Here is a 22,047-nt window from a genome sequence, read left to right on the forward strand (position 1 = left end):
CAGATGGGATGGCGTATCGCTGCAGAATGCTGTGGTAGCCATGCTGGTTAAGTGTGCCTTGAATTATAAATAAATCACTGACAGTGCCACCAGTAAAGCAATCCCCTATGGTGGCACTGAGTAAGGCAGCTCCAAAATACAGGTGTTTCATCCGTGCTCAGTGATTTCTGTGGTGGTGGGGCAGCCAGTGGAAAATACAGAGCGTAGGGGTTGGTAATGTTCCCTAGTTTCGATGTGATTGGCTCAGTGTTCTATCACTCATTAGGACACTACGTCACCGCAAAATCTACAGGGGGAGCTAGAAAGTTCAAGCCCCTTTGGGTGCTGCCATAGATTTACAGTAAAAGTGCCTGTCCAATAAGGCTCAAGGTCATTGGCCACAGATAAAATGACATCAAATCATGTTTTATCTACCGTAGCTTTGATAGGACTGATCATGTTAACATCATACTTTCAAAGTCTTAGTTAGCAGGCCAGACAAGCAATGATCATGAATCACGTTGACAATCTACTGGCAAATCCTTTTCAATCCTTGTCATATGAAGAGAAATTAGAGATAAAAACATCTCGGTGTTCATCGGCCATTGAACATAAACATTACACAACAAGTCGGAAATGGCAAATTCAGTGGAGACGGGGTGTTGTCTAAGTCTGGGATTAAGGATTTAAAACATCTGTCTGAAAGGGTCTCAAAACAGGAGAATTGTGCATCACATATAGACAACGCTGTTAAACTGGGATTACTGGGGAAATCAAACGTTGTGGCTCAGCTAGACACCACATATTGACGGGCCATTGAGCTTCATAAACAACAAACAGAGGAGAATATGCTTGCCAGAATTATAGCATGCTTTTTAAATGGTGTGGCAATTGTGAGGCAGCATTGCGGGGACTGTTTGTACAATTGTTTTGACTTGGTGGTGCACACATGTAGCCTATAGCCAGTTTTATAGAAATGTCATCAAATATTGTAAAAGCTTTCATTGTCTGCTTATGTGCCCCCGTTAATTTGGCCTACTGTTCGGACTTGGTTGTGCACATGTAGCCTATAGCCAGTTTTAGAGTAATGTCATCATCGAATATTGTAACAGCTTTCCTTGCCTGCGTACGTGCTCCAATTGTAAGAGCTTTCATTGTCTGCTTATATGCCCCTGTTAATTTAACGTACTCTACGGACTTGGTGTACAGGGAGAATACTGTAAGAACGGCCCATGTTCTGAACTGTGTCGATGTCCATTTCAGAAGTGCTGAATGAATAGGCATATAGCCTACTGTTCTGACTTGGTAGTACGCCTGTAGCCTATTTTAGTTTAATGTCATCATCGAATATTGTAAGATCTTTCATTGTTTGCTTTATTTGCCCTGGTTATTTATCCTACGGTTCTGACATTTCTAAGTGACCCAAACTTTTGAACGGTAGTGTATATAATTGGCTTGTATGTGTGGGGCTTTAGCTGAGATTGTTCTTTACAGAGTCAAGTATATTCGTCCAGGCCTCAATTGTTCCTTGACTAGCACCATTAATTCTAGCTGTCGATAGTTCTGATGTTAGAGCTTCTAATAGTAACTGTTTCCACTGGTTAAATGGGAGAGAGTGAGGTGGTTGCCATCTTGCGCCTTGATCACAACGACAGTGTTTTTGCGCAAAATGGTATGCAGCATTCGTCTATACATACAGTTGGACGCATACGTTCGATAAATCCAACATATGCACCACACAGAACTCACTGCAACTGCCTCTGCAACGCAGTGTTTCAAGGCAAACACAGCGTTCCATGGAAATTAATATAATTATGGTTTACCAAAATGCAAAACGCTGTCAGTGTGATAGAGGCTTTAGAGCCCCCCCCCCCAAAAAAAAACCGCAGCAGTAATATTCCAAGATTTTTATTTTTATTTTACCTTTATTTATACAGGTTTTTTCTCATTGAGATAACATCTCTTTTCCAAGAGAGACCTGGTCCAATAGCAGCAGAGGGAACAACTTACATACACTAACACAACATTAAACAAAACTATAAATACACATACAGTACAACAAAAACATTCTACATTAAAAACACAAACGTCTTGACTAAAAACAGCTGGCCTAAAAACAATTACACTCTTCTATGATATATACATCGATCAAGTGTTTAACCTCCACCAACGAAACTAGATCACATTCTAAAATGTTCAGGAGAGAATTCCAGGACCACGGAGCTAACTAAAACTATTTCTACCATGTCCTGTTCTAATTTTTGGTACTATTAATTGAGAAATTCATCGTTAAATAACATAATAGATTAAAAGTATTGAATATTAAAATTCATGCACTTCAAAATGTATTTTTTTACTTTGCCCCAGACGCATTTCACTTCAGGACACTCCCACATAGGGCTGTGGCGGTCACGAAATTTCGTCAGCCGGTGAATGTCAAGTAAATAACTGTCTCATGGTAATTGACGTTAATTAAGATAAAACATTTAGCATCTCCTGGCATCCACACACAAGCCACTGATGCAGACCTTTGGAACATCTACATTTTAAAAAGTCTAATAAATCCATGTAATGTGGTCTACACCGTCACAATAAATCCATTATTTATTTTAGACAGGTCTAAAGAAGCATGATGTGAAGTGAGTGTAGTTTATTTCATAAGAACAGAATAGCATACTCTGAGTTGTCCTTATGTTAGGTCCTGATCTGGCTATGCCAGATGGCTGTGAGCTACATTAGTCCATTTAGCAGATTTGCTTAGAATTCTGTGGCATTATTTTATAATATGAAGAATACAACTGAACTACGCTGAATAAAATAGAAAGGATATTTTCTTCAAACGAATTGAGGGAGTGCGCACATGCATTACATGTGATTATGCATGTAATGCTTTTATTATAAAGGTGCATTTTTGTGAAAACAATTGTGTTGAGCAGTTAACAAAGAAATAGGTACTCTTATATGCTTAATTTAGAGTTATTAATGTAAGTTGAGTTATTTTACAAATGTTGGGCTATATGTTTTGATTTTTAATACATTGTAACGCTGCATGATGGGACTCTAATGACGATTTGAAAAAAGTATCTTGAAAGGCATGAGCTCTGCTTAGTTTTTTGCGCAGGCTGTACACACTTTATCAGTCTCTCATTCTCAATTTGACAAGCACTTGATAATGACTCAAATTCTACGTCGGCATCCCCTTTGTGTGGCCGTAATGCACCCTAAAAAAAAAACATACGGCCAGTGGCTGTGTTGGCCTTGGCCCTGAGTGCTGAGTTGTGCCCTTCTCCTGAGTGCTGCATGCTCCAAGGCAACTCTCACTCACATGGCTCTGCATCACATGATCGGTCTTTCTCACAGTCTACAAGTGAAGACATACACATCGGGGACGCAACTGCGCAGGTCCTTATCCAATTCTGAGGTGCATATTGAAGATATTGGAAGAACTGTCCACATTTACTTTTTGTCAGCCAACAAGATGAGTAGGCCTAACAAACAGCAAAAACACTAGAGCCTGTCAATCTCCTATCCCCCATAGTACAAAAGTTGACCTATTCTATTCTGTGCAAGAAAAAAACATAGTCTGGGACAGTTGTGGGATGCGTTAGATCACAAATTAATACAACCGCTAGCATCCCAAAAACTGTTTTACGCAATGTGGCTGACGACACAGATCAGAACGTTTAGCTTTGAATGTTGAGAAACTATTAGGCTATTTCTTCACATTATAAGTACAGCAATGCGCACATTGTAGGCTATAAGAGCGAATGTTCCATTATCTGTAACGTCTCTCATCGGATGAAGAATGAGACCAAGGTGCAGCGTGGTAGGCGTTCATGATTTTTAATAAAACTGAACACCGCAACAAAATAACAAAGTAGAAAAAACAAAAGCAAACAGTTCTCAGGCAACAAAACAGCTAAACAGAAAATAACTCCCCACAAAACCCAAACGGAAAATCACAACTTATATATGATCCCCAATCAGAGACAACGATAGACAGCTGCCTCTGATTGGGAACCACACATGGCAAAAAAGAAATAGAAAACATAGAATCTCCCACCCGAGTCACACCCTGACCTAACCAAACATAGAGAATAATAAGGATCTCTAAGGTCAGGGCGTGACAGTACCCCCCCCCCCCCACCCCAAAGGTGCGGACTCCGGCCGCAAACCTGAACCTATAGGAGAGGGTCCGGATGGGCATCTACTCTCGGTGGGGGCTCCGGTGCGGGGATCGTCGCCAGGACCTCCGGACCGTAGATCATCGCCGGAGGCTCTGGACTGCAGACCGCCGCCGGGGGCTCTGGACTGCGGATCGCCGCCGGAGGCTCGGGACTGCGGATCGTCGCCGGAGTCTCGGGAATGCGGATCGTCGCCGGAGGCTCGGGAATGCGGATCATCGCCGGAGGCTCCGGACTTGGAACCCCCGTCGGAGGACTGCAGTCGCCGGAGGCTCCAGGCCGGGGACTGTCGCTGGAGGCTCCTTGCCATGGATCATCACTACAGGCTCCGGGCCATGGATCCTCACTGGAGGCTTCGTGCCATGGATTACCACTACATGCTCCGGGCCATGGATCATCACTGGAGGCTTCGTGCCATGGATTATCACTAGAGGCTCCGGGCCATGGATTATCACTGGAGGCTTCATGCCATGGATCATCACTACAGGCTCCGGGCCATGGATCATCACTGGAGGCTTCGTGCCATGGATCATCACTGGAGGCTTCGGGCCATGGATCATCACTGGAGGCTTCGTACATGGAGCCAGAACAGGTCTCACCGGACTGAGGAGACGTACAGGAAGCCTGGTGCGGGGAGCTGCCACAACACGTCCTGGCTGGATACCCACTTTAGCTCGGTGAGTGTGGAGAGCTGGCACGGGACGCACTGGGCTATGAAGGCGCACTGAAGACATAGTGCGTAGAGCCGGCGCAGGATATGCTGGGCCGTGGAGGCTCACTGGAGGTCTGGAGCGTAGAGCTGGCACAACACGTCCTGCCTGAATCCCCCCTGTAGCACGGCAAGTGCGGGGAGCTGGAACAGGGCGCACTGGGTTGTGCTGGCGAACTGGGGATACCGTGCGCAGAGCTTGCGCAGGATATCCTGGATCTCTAAGGTCAGGGCGTGACATTATCGGGAAAACACCATTATCAAAAGTGACCGCAAATGTGATTATGCATGTAATGCTTTTATTATAAAGGTGCATTTATGTGAAAATTATCTTCCCCAAACTTGAAACTCACTCGCTGCTAATGTATGCCAGTTAGGCTCTACACCCCTTGTAAAGTGGATTAATGTTCTTAATTTTAAGAATTTATTTGGCCACTTTAGTTGTGATACAAACCTTATCAAAACATAGGCGTGTCGGATAGGCTCCATGAGGTGTGTGACTATGATTAGAAAAAGTCACAAAAAAAGGCTTTGTTTCTTGCCTTATGCTGGGCATCATTCACAGGTGATAATATATAATTCACAAGTGATAGGCTAATATTGTCACCCATCAGACAAATTCTTGATTTAATCAAGAATTGATTAATTTAAAGTTTCGATTCAGAATGGACCATTATCATGCACCTGTCTCGAAACAGGGGCAGTGGGAAAATGTCATCTATCAATTTGAATGGACAACGCTTTTCCCGTGGTTCATTTTCATGTCAGCCAGGTAGGCTATACTCCTGTTGTAAAGATAAGTAATGTGCTTAATATTAGGAAAGTTGAGAAATAAATATAGTAGGCCTAGCCTATAGAAAGCTGATGGGTTCCTCCTCTTTTTAATAGAGGCCATCGCTCTGTTCTCACGCAATTGCATAGCCTATAGAAATGTTGCGCAACATGAGCTCATGGCCTCTCATGAAGTGTTTGATTAGATTTTTGATTACATTTGCATTGATGTCAGAGAGATTAGAGGGACAATAGAGTGCTGAGTACCAGGCAGTTAGCAAGTTTGGTAGGCTACTAATGACCATCAGCAGCATCAGAGCTTGGAGAAGCCTAATTACCTTGACTAAACAAACAGTCATGTGGAATTTGATTGCCTTCATGATTCGTGACTGCCGGTGTGGCGGTAATACAGTCATCGCAACAGCCCTACTCCCACATCATATGAAAGAATGTGCCAACCTGATTTCAAGGACAAAGTGAACAGTTGGGAGTTGGGGCCAATTTCATCATAAAATGTTTCCTTGGTGTTAAATACAGTCTGTGAACAAAGTTAAAATGTATAAATTGTTGGTTCGGATTACAGGACACCAAGATCCTATTTTGTGGTTCAGATTCAATTAGATCTGTGGACCATACTTTTGTAATGGCTAGCTCAAACTATGAGCTTTCCAAAAAGTTGTTGATATATTATAGAGATCATTCCATTCGGGAGCCCAGATAATTTATTTATAAATCCCATCATTGGATGGTTCGGTAGTTGGGTTTTCCAAGGGACTCCATAGGCCAGCATAGCTAACCTAAGTTGTAAATATAGAAAAAAGGAGTTGCCTAGTAATGTGTATGTGTCTTTCAAATCTTGGAATGTTCTCAAACCATTACTGTCCATGATATGGGCAAGGGTAAGGATTCCACATTTGGACCATTGGGGGGATGCAAAAGGCCGCTCTCCAGATCGCAAGGCATTATTGTGAAATATTGTAGTATGGGCATGCCATCTTGATTCCCAGTTACATTGTTTTTCAATTTTGCGCCAAATAAAAAGAATGTGAACAATAATAGGATCAAAGCGTCGTTTAAATTGTTTAAGGGATAACACCTCTTCCAGGGAAATAGAAGACAACATATTTCCCTCTATACTCAGCCAGGGGGCAGAAAAATCATTTGTAAAACAATTTAGGATAGCACAAAATGCTAGAGCCTGGAAATACAATTTCAAGTTTGGTATGGATAGTCCTCCTATGTCTTTCCCTCTTGGTAAATGTATTCATTTTATCCGGGATCGCTTACACCTTGCCATATACATTTTGAAACCCCACTATGAATTTGATCCAAATAGCCAGAAGTGGGAGCCATGGGAAGCATTGAACTACATTCAACCGTTGCAATATATTACATCTTGACAATAGGTTCTGCCGGTTAAAGAAACTGGGATATTATTCCATCTACTGAGGTCAGATTTAATTGATATGAGCGTTCTGTTAAAGTTTCTGGCAATGGTTTTATCAAAGGAAGGAAATGTATCTGCTCCCAAATATTTAAAATGGGAAACGATTGGGATTCCATAAGTAGAGATGGAGTCCTCCATCGGGGTCTTGAGAGGCAGTGGGGCTGATTTGGTTAAATACATTTTATAACTTGAGATTAAGCTGAATTTATCTGTGATCTTCAATGCGTTTGGGGGCAATTCAGACACATTGTTTAGATATAGTAAAATGTTGTCTGTGTATAATGAGATGAAGTGATCAGTAGATTTGAGAGGAATTGGTGTTATTTCCTTTGATTGGGCCAGAGGTTCAAATAGGTAATAAGAATAGCAGAAGTGAAATCGGATCACCTTATCTGCTTCTTCTCGTGACTCTGAACGGAGAAGAGCAGATATTGCCTGTTATAACTATGGCTGAGGGATTGGCATATAGTATTTTAATAATATTAATGAAATTGGAGCCAATTCCCCTATGTTCCAAGACAGACCAGAGATATGACAAGTCTATCAAAAGCTTTTTCTACATTGAGAGACGATAGCCCAAGAAGCTGTTGTTTCTAATAAAGCATCTAAGATATTAAGTAATAGTCGACGGAGGATATGCGAGGACAAACACTTTTTGATCCGCGTGGATCAATTTGGTTAAGTTAGGCTCGAGACGAGACGACAAGATTTTCGAAAGCCGTTGAATATCTGTGTTTATCAAAGATAGGGGGCGATAATGAGGCACACTGGGTGGCATCCTTACGTGATGTGAAATTAGTGCTGTGTTCAAATCTCTCCCAAATGAACCTTTGTGAGCGGCTTTAATAATCATTTCGAGCAACAGTGTCTGGTCTGGTCTCTCTATCCATTTCCCTTAAGTTAATTGAGAGAGATATGCAACCAGTGAGATGGCTTCCTCTGTTGAGAGAAGAGGAGTTCTTCATTAATTTAGTAAGGACTTAGTCTGGCTTGGTGTGGATTTAAAATCAGAGGTTTACAGTTATTTATAGAAGCAGGAGAATGTTAGATTGATTAATTTGGTAGTAATCTGATAGTTATTTCCCTGTTTCAGATTTAATAGTTGCTATATCAGCTATTGTTAGCCAGTAAACGACTGGGATGATTACAATGGAAGTAGTGGTTGAGTCTTATTCGATGGATGGCAAATTCTGCTCTCTGTCTTATCAATAAATTAAGTGCCGTCTTAACTTTAGAAAGAGTAATAGCTACCTGGTCTGAAAAGAGAGTTTGTTGAGAACGTTCTAACACAGCTAACAACATTTCACATTTTGCCATCTTCTATAATTGTGATTTATTCCACCCGATGCAAATGCAGTGGCATTATTTTTTTTATAAAATCTTTGGTGGCATTCCATAGAATCCCAACGGTCATCGTCCAAATTTTTATTGATCATTATAAAATAATTGAGTTCAATTTCAAATTGAACACAGAATGTAGCAATGAAACGTTGAAATGCCATCTTGTGGCTCTTCTATGAGATTCTGACATTTGAAGTTGGCAGTAGTAAGCGTGGCGGTCAGACAAGCTCACATGTCGAATTTCTATTTTCTTGATTAAATTAAGTAGGAGTGTAGATAATAGTATGATATCGATTTGTGAGAATGATTTATGCCTTTTTGAGTAGAAAGTGTAATCTTTTTGCTTTAGGATTATGTGCTCACCAGGCATCAATGAGGTTGTAAACAAAGAGTATATTCTGGAGAGCCTTGGTTGCATGTGGATTGTAGTTGGTCTTATTAGATTTGTCCTGCATGTCCAAAATGGCATTCATGTCTGTCCCAATAACCAGATGGAATTCAGTTCATTCTAACCAAATGCTGTTCAGAGAATCAAAAAACATAGGATCATATGAATTTGGAGCATTCACATTAATAAAAGGCAATTTCCTTTCCATTATGGATACATTTAAAGAAAGTGATTGTGCCTTCTTGGTCTTCGCCTTTACCCAAGATTAATTTTGAGTTTCTTATGTATCATTATGATTACACCTTTAGTTTTGTTTGGAGCTAATGAAAATGCAGCCAGTTTGTACAAATGGTTATCTCTTCTATGTGAGTCCTTTTGGAGCAGGTGTGTTTCTTGGAGCATTGCTATATAGATACGGTTTCTTGCTAGGATATCGACAGCTGGGACATTTAATAGGTGAGTTTAGGCCTTTCAAATTCCAAGAGAGAATAGCTAGTGTTGCCATTGTTAAAAAAAAAAAAAGATGTAATATTAATGATGTAATTGTTAGCTGTAGTGTTAATAAGCCTATGGATGTGAAACAAAAAGCTGGGCCTACAGGGAAACCCACACATTGGTCATTCCCAGTGGTGGGCCGTCAGGGCCAGCAAGGCCTTCTCTGCTGGCCTAAACATCATCAGAATTAAAAAAAATATATATATATATTTTCCCACAAATATGTATTAAATTATTCCCCAGAGTAAGAGTTATACTCTTCATTTCATAGCTTTCCTCTTGGTTGCACTGCTTCCAGCCCCAGGTTGAGATTTGGAGGGATGGTCTTTATGTTAGATCTTTATCCAATCATATTCAGCCATCATGTGTTGTCAGGGGTCTAAAATCTGCCCTCAGGCCTTCAGAATCAACAGTGCGGGCGCTTGTAGCTTAAAGTGAATGGAAATGAAAATTTTGTGTCAACCAATCAGCTTTAGAGTTGGCTATTGTACGCATGCTGGCTGGCTCCAGTGTTACACAGGAGCCAGCTAGCAGGCGTAGTGCGTGCACGTCTTTTGATTGGATTACCAATATTGAGAGGCAGGTCCTATGGGCAGGTCTATGCAGAACCTCAGAACTAGGAAACTGAATTTGATAAACTAAATAATTTGCGTTCTACTAAGCTGTTTTTTCAACCCACAATGGCGGAAGGAGGAGAAGATATCGATTTGGTCGAGGATATAATTATAACGCCATTCTCAAGACGAACTTTTCAAGAAAAGTTAGACATTGTAAGGAGAGGTCGCCCGACGCCGACGCTACAAAGCCTGTCACAGGCGGGAAAGGGGTTCGTTCGCCACTTTCAAAGTTCCAACTACGAGCGCTATCAATGGCTCACAGGCTCCGAGAAGCACTGCAAACTGTACTGCTGGGAATGCCTATTATTTGCAAGTGATCGATTTGGTGTTTGGAGCCACACTGGCATTGCAAACTTGAGTTGTCTAACCAAGGCAGCAAAGAGACACCAAAGTACAGCTGGGCACTTACAAGCAATGGTGCTTTTGAAAACTTTTGGGGACACCCGAGTGGATCTACAGCTCAACGAACAAGCGCGCAGGGCAACAGAGCTGCACAATGAAAAGGTGAAGAAATATAGGGAAATATTGAAAAGACTCATTGACTGTGTCATGTTTTTGGGTAAACAGGAACTTTCATTTAGGGGAAACGATGAAAGTGCTGACTCCACAAACAAAGGGAACTACGTGGAGCTTTTCTTTCTGAAAGCAACACAGATTTACAATACCACCTGTCCACTAACAAAGTGTTCATTGGGACATCAGGCAAAATACAAAATGACCTAATTTATGCTATTGCTGAAGTGATGGGAGAAGAGATCAAAATGGAGATTAAAAAAGCTCCCTTTGTTGCTGTTATGGTGGACGAGACAACAGATGTGGGAAATGCAGCACAGCTCTCACTCGTCCTGCGTTATGTGACGGACACAGGAGTCAAGGAGCGATTTATCCGATTTGAAGATGTGACAAGCAGCAAGCGAGCTGATGACATTGCCGCTCTTATTTTCCGTTTCTTGGAGGAAAATGAATTTAGTCTGGATAAAGTAAACACACAGTGTTTTGATGGCGCAGCAGTCATGGCATCTGGACTCAATGGGGTGCAGGCTAAAGTTAAGGAGAGGGCACCAATGGCCTTATTCATTCACTGCTATGCACATCGACTAAATTTAGTACTGACTCAAGGAGCCTCAAAGCTTAAAGAATGCAAGGTCTTCTTTGCCAACCTCAATGGCCTTGCAGCATTTTTCTCACGATCCCCTAAACGCACATAACTGCTGGATGACATCTGCAAGCGTCGTCTTCCTAAGGTTGCACCAACGAGGTGGCAATATACATCTAGATTGGTCAATGCAGTCTTTGAAAAGAGAGTTGCCCTAAAGGAGCTGTTTAACCACTTACTGGAACATCATGATGACCATGACGGGGATACTGTGCTTATGGCTGATGGATTTAATGCACATTTGGATGATTTTGAGTTTTGTTTTTTGCTTGAAACATTCAATGGGATTTTTTATTATTCGGATGTGCTTTTTGGAATTCTACAGAAACAAACTTTGGATGTACAATTCTGCCTGACAAGGGTGAACGAGTTTTGTGACACAATTGAAACAGTCAAATATCCTCATCATTATTAGCAATAGGGTATAAATTACCTTAAACATAGGAGGGGAAAAAAAGAACAAGCAAAAAAATAATTGTGTGGGTGCCCATATGGAACTGGTCATCTATCCTAAACAGTTTAGCCTATAGGGATGCAATGTGCTGTAGCCCCACAAGGAAGCAACCCCAGTCTGTATGGCACTTCAATATATTGTCCATTGTTCATTAATTGGTATGGATTCATCATTGTCTAAATGTCCTGGAACAGTTCAATGTTCAGCAATAATAATAATAATGGTGTTCCTTCACCCAATTGAGATGGTTTCCTCATCATTGTCTTATGCTGAGGGCAGCATCACAGTCATAGGCTAGGCTGTGTGATTTTGTGTGGATAGCATACCTGAATATTGAGCCAACCAAATTACGGTTAGTCTACAATAAAATCAAAAATGTGCTTATCGAAGGAGTCTTGAGCCTCCTTGGCAGTGGAAAACATCCACCATGCAAAAGATGAGTTTTGCATGGTGGATGAAGCCGCATCTCAGGTTTAGCTTGCGTAGCTGGGATCTCACCTCGTTGTAGATCGCCCTCTTTTTCAGCAGTTCAGCACTCAGATCTGGGTAGATGCTGAGCCTATTCTTTGCTGTAAGGCGAACAATTTGCCATTTGACTTCAAAACTGTGGATTTGTACAATCATACACAACAGATCCGTTCTGGAGAGGATTCGTACGGTGCACAATGTTTATCAGCGGCATGGGACCCAGCTTCTCCCGCCCAAACAGTTCATAGAAAAGATTGCTCATGAAGGAAGTTGGGTTGCCCGCTTCCACACCAGTTTCACGTCCTGTGACCCCCACATTTAATTTATTTTTAGAGTAATTCTGTTTTCTTTTTTAGGAAATTGATTTCAGGTCATGGAGTCGCCCTTCTGTCAGATTGGCCACTGTCTCTAAACGTTAGACTTTAGTTGAATAGGTATTCACTTTAGCAGTGCAAGAGCAGTGCAAGAGATTCATTTATCGGTTTTAATTGCAAGTCGAAGGCAGAGGTAATGTTGTCAAGATCAATTTCTCGGATAGTAGTGGCCAACTCCTTCTGTTGTCGGGTGTTAAGAGCCGCCATATGTTCCCATAGGTGAATTGTGAATGGACAGAACATGTCAGCTACTGGAGCGAAACAGACCTGCTATTGTTCCTTGTAATACAGTAAATGTCCCACACTTAATGTGATGTTATATGTTAACAATTATTTGAAAATATTTATTTTGCAAAAGAAAAGCCACGCATTTCAATGCATGCCACCGGAACCGGATTTGACAGATTTGAAGAATATCCGATTGGTTGAATATGCGCCAATCCGGCGTCCTCCTCCTATCCTCCACAGTCTGCTTCCATTTGACCTCTTTACCGCATCTATTAGATTAGCAAAAATATACTGCATGTATTGTAGTCATACCATAAGATACCATAAATGATCTGAATAACCTAAAAACTGAGGAGATAGGTTTCATCCTTGTTGTCTGGTCCTGGATCTCTTGTTGCTTGTGCAGTCTCTGTGGTTACAAGCATCTTTAGCATCAAGGAGTCAATCTGTTGAGGCCCTGGAGGATTGGATAATACAACACTCATGAGTTCAAAGTAAACAGGTCAAATTGGACACGCCCTGTACTTGTGAAGCAGACTGCTGAGACACCCTGTGGCCATCTGCAGAGTGCACTATGCAATTACAGGCTTACAACAAAAACATTCTACATACACATGAGTTAAGGATGTAACCTTGGTAGAGTGATTGGTTGCCAAACGACCTATGGGAACTCCTTCCCTTCACCCGATGTGATTGAGATGCTTAATATTAAAAGATGTTTACAGTCACGCTACACCTTTACTGTACCAATGTGACCTGTCACTATAAAAGGCTGTGTGGTATGACATACTGTCTATTACGTCACTCAAACCTCATGGAGGTGGAGGAACGACATGAAAGCTTGGCGACCCGATGCTCAGAGAACCAAGGTTGCATCCGTAACCCAACGCTCTCTTTCATTTTCGTAACGGGTGCCAAACGAACTATGGGAGAGGCTGTACCGAAGAGGTCGTTCGGACAACAGAGTGGGATAACTCACCATTTAACTTAGTCCAGATGAGTCCCTGGGATGTCCTTGTATCCACCACAGGATGCAACATAATATAATTACCCAACAGGGTAACACAGAATTTCAACTGTGGTAAACAACTATAAACACAGCAGCTAGGAGGGCTAGTAGCCTCTGACTCTTCTTGTGACGTCACCTGTTTTCTCAGTTTGAATGTTGAAAGACAATTTGTCAAAGACGCCACTATTTCTGGAGAGAGTGTTGCTTGCATGACTTGAGTGTCCAGTGTCAAGCCCTGGAAGTGCACACACTGAGTGGGGACCAGAGAAGTCTTTTCCAAGTACATTGTTAGTCCCAACTCAGAGAGGTGATCTGAGACCATGGATGTGTGTGCCAAAGCTTGGCTTTGCGACCCTGCCTATATTAGCCAATTATGTAAGTAGTTCAGGACGCTGACTCCTGCTTGGCGAAGTGGGTCTAGCGCTGCGCTTATGCACTTTGTGAAAGTGTGAGGGGCAAGTGAAAGGCTGAAGGGTAGAATATGAAAGTATGCGTCTTTCAGGTCCACTGTGGTGAACCAATCTTCCTGGTTGTACAAACTGAAGGATGGTTTTGATTGTTAGCATTTTGAAGGGCTGAAAGATAACGATTCAGGCACTCTACTTCCAGGATCGGCCTCCGTCCTTTTTTGGCACCAGAAAATAGATTGAGTAGAACCAGAAGTTTTGTAGCGCTGGTTCTACCTCTTCAATTGCATGCTTTTTAAACGAGATTTCTGAGTGTTTGCTTTTGAGCAAGGTTGCAAGCTGTTGTTTTCAAGACACCCCTGAAACGTCGCTACCAAAATTGGAAGAAAAACAAAAACTGTGGTTGCATACATCAAAATTGTAGCCTTGTGTTAGAGTGCGTAACCATTGACCTTTTCCAGCTCAGGACCGAGGCTCTGCGTGCTTTGGTGCAGAGGGGACACGGCCTGCATATGGTGCGCCTCTGCCTCTTGGGTGACGCTGTGCTCCACCTCTTCGGTAGGGCTGAGAGTGTCTGCTCCTCCACTCCTGAGCAGGTGCAGCGTGAGTCTGAGCCTGGTTTCTTGGCATCCCAGTTGGGGCCCTGGGACTGGAGTAATGGTTTGCTGGCTGATGCATTCTAGGCTTTGGAATGAGGCGCTGAAGTGTCATCTGTGCTTCTCTGTCCTCCTTAGACACTTGGAGGAGGTGGGCCGCAGCTCCTACTGATAGAAGGCCAGTATTGCTGCTGAATTGCTAAGCCTAGCGACTGACGTAGTGCTGTCATGTGTCCTGCATAGGAAGCGATCAGATGCCCTGCATCATTTGTTAGGCAGCTCTTGGTCTGAACTGTGACTGAGAGAAGCAGGCATAACAAGCGAAGCAAATTATTTGTCCATACAGGGGAAAATGGTCAAAACTATTCTCATCTGCACCGTCAACTGTAGCTAAGCGAGTGCATATGCTTGGAATGGCAGGGGCTCTGTCATTTGGGAGGGCTGAGAGAGGGCTGATATGGGTAGGTCTATGAGACACCATCAGAGGGCTGATAGAGGTAGGTCTTAGAGTCAAGGCAGCGGACTGAGAGTCAAGATGGCAGACTGAACGTAGCTATGTAGAGCACCTCAAGATAAAAACGTAATATTTAATATCGGTAAGTTAGACTAAATATTAGCACTACACAATCTGGTGGGTGATAACCTTCAATCTGGATAATAACACGAAACAAATATTAAGACTAGAGAAATGTATCGACAAATATTACGAAAACAAGCAACACCCAAACATGACGGAGAGTAAGACAAGGGAAGCTATTTCAAAACGAAAACGTGACTCTTCTACAGACTCAGACAATTTAATATTTTCACCACCGGGAATGGTAAAGGTTGAAACCGATCTGCTAACATCAATAAATGACAAACTGGGTATACTTGAACTAGTCAGTAAGGATTTAAAAGAGTTGGAGGCAATTCTCGAGATGAGTGACGAAAAAGCTGCCACATTGGAGAAAGACACAAACAAGCTAAAAGAGACAGTCAATGAGATTGAAACCGAAGTTAATGAACTTAAAAAAGGAGGACATCTTTCTGAGAGAAGCCTTACTTGACATACAGACTAGATCCATGAGAGAGAATCTGGTACTTTTCTTTTTTTTTTTTAAGGGGTGGATCAGCTTAATATTGCGGAAAGAATGTTGCTTCCATCAATGTAATTGTCTGCATCATTTCCAATCGCCCATATATTTTTGGGGTAAATATATATATCCATACACGCATGCATACATATATACATACACATACCTATATAGACATATACTTTTTTAAAGAATATACCTTTATTTTTATTCCCCGCAAACCCTACCACCGATCCCCCAATTGGAGTAAACTAATAAACACTTCTGCTTTTACCTTCAATTGATACATCTTATACACATTTTATAGACACAGTCTACTTTACAATAGTTCTCTCTTGTTTGTTCTTAGTCCTTCCTCTATTTCTGATGTCCATCCAAATTCTATTTGTAACTGTGCTATTTCACAAAAGTTCCGAACCTATCTGGTACTTACAGGTATCCAATAGAAAGAAGGAGAAGTTCCTGAATGTGTAGTTAGAGAGTTCCTCCTTACAGCGCTTCAGATCCCACGCGAAGCTGTCGACAAATTCCAACTAGAACGTGTACACCGTTTGGACAGAGGGTAGAGGTATGAACGCCCAATGGTTGCCAAATTTGCTTTCTTTAAAGATAAAATAATGGTTAAAAGCCTGGGTAAAAGACTTGTTGGCACAAATTGCCATGAATGACCAGTTTCTGAAGGAAATTGTAGAACGGCGTAAAGTTCTGTATCCAATAACTAATTGGAACACAAAAGCACTAATTCAACATGGTGAAGATAAAAACTCAGTAAACAGATGGCACAGTATGTGTGGATGGATGGTGTGGTGTGTTGTTTTTTGGTGTTTGGGAAAGTGTGGCGTTGAGTGAGAAAGGAAATGGTTGCATATCCCAGAACCAATGTATTGCTGTGAGCAGGGGTTGTGAGAGAGCTTTCAATGTTGTTCAGATGAGGGATAGAATTTTTATAATGAATTATACATCTTATTTATTTATTTATTTATTGTCCCATCATGGTGGAACAGTGTTTTAAAATAAATTATACATCTAATCTATTTATTTATGATCCTATATTGATGGCATGGTCCACAACCCTATACCCTAGACACCCACATGAATGACCCAGATACTAAGGAGAAGTCACTAACTGTTTTATGTGCCTGCTGTAAGCGGTCTGTATGCAGCCAATATGCGGTGAGAGACCTAGAGCAGCACTGCCCCCTCAAGATTCTGAACTTGCTTGGTAGGGTTGGTCCTGCAAAGCCAAAGCCCCCTAAAGGGAGAGAATAATACACCAGGAAATTCTCAAAGCTGCTAATGAGAACCTTGACGACCTTGTACCTAGCCGGTGGGGATTCCATTGGGGTGCCCCCACCCAGGCAGTGGCAGTTCTGGCAACACTAGCTGCAGTAACCCATGGGGAGGGGGTCACACTCGGACATTCAGAGAGGGGCCATATTATTGTGGCCCTGGTGGCACAAAATCAAAGGTATGACTGCATGGAGATGCTTGGGAATATGGTCACTACGGGGGACCATGTTGTGGGTGTTTCAGGGGAAGGGGTTATATCTGACCTCCATCATCTAGAACGTGACAATGGTTCATAAAATCTCCCCATTTCTTCTCATTATTTTGCACAGTTTTGCAGGCCTTCTCATTCAGCTGCAACTGTATATGCATTCGTAAATCAAGACCTTTCTTGAGTTGGGCTCTGGGATGGTGCAACTGTTGAGAATGTGAGCCTATGGTTGTGTGGGGGAAAGGGGTTGAGTGTGTATGAGTGTGTGGGTGTATCCCACAACTGTTGCGGGGCAGTAAAAGATGTTAGGGACAATATAGGATGATTCACAATAATTGTTTGCAAATATAATAATTGCTTGCAATAATGTAATTTAGGTAATGGCGAGACTGGTGAGAGGTAAAAATCCTTTACATAAATTGCCTACATTACTAGAAATATGAATAGCTAATTATGGAAAATAAGATTTTTTAAATATATATATTTTTTCTTTTTATGGCTACATATAATACAAATCGAGGTGAGGGCGATGGAAATGCATTTGGCGGTTGATCTACTTCTGTTCTGTGAGTGGCACTGTATGCTCTTTTCGAAGGATGGATCCCAGTCTCTTCAGGGCTATGGGATACGGGGGGTCTGGGGTGGTCTGCCGGGCATTGGGATGACAACCCAACTCGGGATGAGGAGGGCTTTTAGCGGGGGGAATAGTAGGGACCAATTGGAGGTTTACTTAGTAGCAATGCAAATATCATGGTACAGCTATATAGACCCTCAATCATCATGTTACTTTTTAATGGTACGTTTACAAACATATATTTTGATAAAGTGAATTTAAAGTTGTGTCTCATTATGGTAAGTGGTGAAATATGTATAGCCAGTTATAATTGTAATGACTTAGCAGATAAAAAAAGATGATCAGTATTTACCTGGCTAAAAGAGAATGAATATAATATCTATTGTTTACAATCTGGCAATAAACAGATATGGCTTATTAACTTATTCAGTTCAAATAATGATGATCCAAGCTTCTTTGAAAATTTATATAAGAATTTATCAACTCTACAAGCAACACTAGACTCTATTATTATGGTGGGAGATTTTAATACGATTTTAAATACCTCTATGGACCGTAAGGAAAATCACACTACAAATATCACCCTCAGGCACTTAAGGAAATCATGAATGTCATGGATATATTGGAATTAGTGGATATATGGAAGCTTAAATACTCTGACCTAGTGAGATATACATGGTGAAGGCTTAATCAAGCTAGTCATCTAGATTACTTTCTTATGTCACTCTCTCTGGCACCAAAAGTTTAAAAAGTGTTGATTGGGGACAGAATGCGGTCGGATCATCACATAATTGGCATATATATTACTCTTACAGAATTTCCACGTGGGTGACGATATTGGAAATTTAATCAAAGCCTACTAGATGATAAATTGTTTATAACTACGACAGAAGAATTTATAACAGAATTTGTCAGACATAACATAGGTACAGCAGATCCCCTTATTGTATGGGACACTTTTAAATGTGCCTTTAGAGGCCATGCAATTCAGTACTCATCTATAAAACAAAATACATTTTGATCAAAAGAGTCCATATTAACAAAGGAAATTCAAGGACTAACAGAACAGATAGATAGCAATAAATACTGTACCATAGAGGCACAGAATAAGTTAGAGGAAAAACTAAAAGAAATGTAGGAACTTATTCAAGAAAGATCCAGTGCAATATATATATTTTTTTAAATAAAACGAACTGGATGGAATATGGGGGAAAATGCAACAAATTATTTTTCAATCTTCAATATAGAAATGCTACCATTTTTTTTTTATTGAAACTTGTTACAAATTATGGAGTCAAGCATGATTCACCGAATTATATTTTGAAAGAGGAAGAAAAGTACTTTAAGAATATGTTTTCGTTTCAGTCTCCTCCATCTCCACTAACCGAAGCTAATTCGATTTTTTCCCGAAAATGTATGTAAAATTCTGTACAGAAATTCTCATGTGAAGACCAAATTACAGAGGAGGATCTTCTTGATGCAATTAAAGCCTTTAAGGCTGGGAACTCCAGGGCTGGATGGCATACCAGTGGAAGTACACCAAACGTTTTTTGATATACTCAGAGGACCGTTATTAGCATGTTTTAACCACTCCTATATAAAAATGGTAGATTATCGGACACGCAACAAGGTCTGATTTCATCATTACTGAAACAGGATCCAAGTGGTATATATAAAGATCCAGTCCATTTAAAAAATTGGAGGCCTTTTACACTTCAATGTTGTGATGCAAAAATCCTAGCTAAATGCTTGGCACAGAATTGAAAAGGTATTGTCAGATATTATTCATCCTAATCAGACAGGTTTTTTACATGGACGATACATTGGAGATAATATAAGACAAGTACTGGAAACAATAGAATATTATAATCGGGGACACCAGGCCTGGTTTTCATAGCTGATTTTGAAAAGGATTTTGATAAAGTATGACTGGAATTTATATATAAATGTCTAGAATATTTCAATTTTGGGGAATCTCTTATACAATTGGTTAAAGTTATGTATAGTAACCCTAGGTGTAAAATAGTAAATAATGGCTACATCTCAGAAATGTTTAAACTGTCTAGAGGAGTAAAACAAGGTTGTCCACTATCGGCATATCTATTTATTATTGCCATCGAAATGTTAGCTGTTAAAATTAGATCCAACAATAATATTAAGGGATTAGAAATCCGTGGCTTAAAACAAAGGTGTCACTGTACGCTGATGATTCATGTTTTCTTCTAAAACCACAATTAGAATACCTCCACGGTCTCATAGAGGATCCAGATACTTTTGCTAACCTCTCTGGATTAAAACCAAATTATGATAAGTGTACTATACTACGTATTGGATCACAAAAAAAAGCAAATTTTACATTACCGTGTAGTTTAGCAATAAAATGGTCTGATGGGGACGTGGACATACTCGGTATAAAAATCCCAAAAGAAAGAAATGATCTCACTCCAATACATTTTTATAGAAAGTTAGCAAAAATAGATAAGATTTTGCTACCATGGAAAGGAAAATACCTGTCTATTTGTGGAAAACCACCCTGATTAACTCTTTAGTCATATCACAGTTTACCTATTTGCTTCTGGTTTTGCCTACACTTCAATGTTATTTGGAATGGCAAGCCAGACAAAATTAAAAGGGCCTATTTATATAACGAATATGAATTCGGAGGTCAGAAACTATTAGATATTAAAGCATTAGACTAAAGGTATCAGTCATAGAAAAGTTATACTTAAATCCAAACTGGTTCTCTAGTAAATAGGTAGGAATGTCTCACCCCATGTTCAAGAATGGCCTTTTCCCTTTATTCAGATTACAACTGTTCACTTTCGGTTGTTTGACAAGGAAATAATCATCAAAATATCGTTATTTTTTAAACGAGCCTTAGAAAGTTGGTTGCAATTTCAGTTTAATCCACCTGAAAATACAGAACAAATAATACAACAAATATGTGGTTAAACTCAAATATACTAATTGATCCCCAAAAAATTGGGCCGATGAAATGTTTAAAAAATGTAACATTTTTGTAAATGATATCATAAATAGGACTGGTGGAGTTCTGTCACACTTGCAGCTAACACAGACATATGGAAATGTCTGCTCTACCCAAAATTACAACCAACTAATTGCAGCATTACCACAAAAATGGAAGAGGCAAGTAGAAGGGATAAAAAAAGTAAGGAACTTGTCTGTCGGCCCTGATTCAGTGCTGTACACAGAATATACAAAATATATATAAAATTCTTGCAACCAATAGAATGTTATATATATGGGGGATACAATCTTCCCAGCTCTGCAGATTTTGCTGTGAGGAGGCAGAGTCATTAGATCATTTACTTTGGTACTGTCCATATGTAGCTCGTTTTTGCTCACAGGTCCAGGAATGGCTGAAGAATTGCAACATTTACCCAGAACTAACGCTGCAGATAGCAATACTGGGTAATTTGAAAAGCCATAGTCAATCAATCAATAATATAATAATCATTTTTGAATTTTTTTTTATCTTGAAATTACAATCTGTAGAAGCTATGAGAATAGAAAGGTTCAGTACTTGTGTGAAGCATCACAGCACAGTTGAAAAATATATGGCAAACAGAAATCCAGAATGGATGGTGTTAAGAGATAGATGGGAGGGGTTGAATGGAGCTGAAGGGTGGTACTAATAACAAGATAACCAATGTAAAACATACGGGGTCTGTAAAATGTATATAGGTTCAGAAATGTTGTGAAATAGCACAGTTACAAATGAAAATGAAACTGGATGGACATCAGAAATAGAAGGACTAAAAACAAACAAAATATAACTATTGTACAATAGATTGTGTCTGTAAAATGTGTATAAGATGTATAAACTGAAGGTAGAAGTCTAAGTGTTATTGTTTATTAGTTTACTCCAATTGGGGGAGGGGTGGTAGGGTTTGCGGGGAATAATAAAGGTATATTCTAAAAATTAAAAAAAGTAGGTATGTATGTATGTATGTATATATGTATGTATGTATATGTGTGTATATATATATATATTCATGTTTATGTATGCATATGGATATGTATGGATATGTACGTGTATGTATATGGATATATATATATTTTTTTTTCCATAAAAAGATATGGGGGTTTGGAAATGATGCAGACAATTACATTGTTGGAAGCATCAATCTTTCCGCAATATTAAGCTGATCCACCCCTAAAAAAAAGAGCATTGGAGCTCACGCACAAAGTATTTAAACAACAGTATGGATGTCTCAGTCTTTGAAGAACTGAATTCATCAAACTTGGATGTGGA

At 40.4% G+C, this 22,047-nt stretch overlaps 1 protein-coding gene across 1 annotated transcript in view; it reads right to left on the bottom strand.

Annotated features, from left to right (window-relative positions):
- Positions 1–12,694: 12,694 nt before the first annotated feature.
- The window catches only part of LOC139562670 (transient receptor potential channel pyrexia), a 37,329-nt gene continuing 27,976 nt past the window's right edge, over positions 12,695–22,047 (bottom strand). Inside the window, exon 21 of the mRNA XM_071380555.1 lies at positions 12,695–13,068. Coding sequence (XP_071236656.1) covers positions 13,053–13,068 — 16 coding nt within the window. The 3' untranslated portion in view covers positions 12,695–13,052. The remainder of the gene's footprint in view (positions 13,069–22,047) is intronic.

This window comes from Salvelinus alpinus, chromosome 32 (assembly GCF_045679555.1).
Source record: "Salvelinus alpinus chromosome 32, SLU_Salpinus.1, whole genome shotgun sequence".
Lineage (NCBI taxonomy): Eukaryota > Metazoa > Chordata > Actinopteri > Salmoniformes > Salmonidae > Salvelinus > Salvelinus alpinus.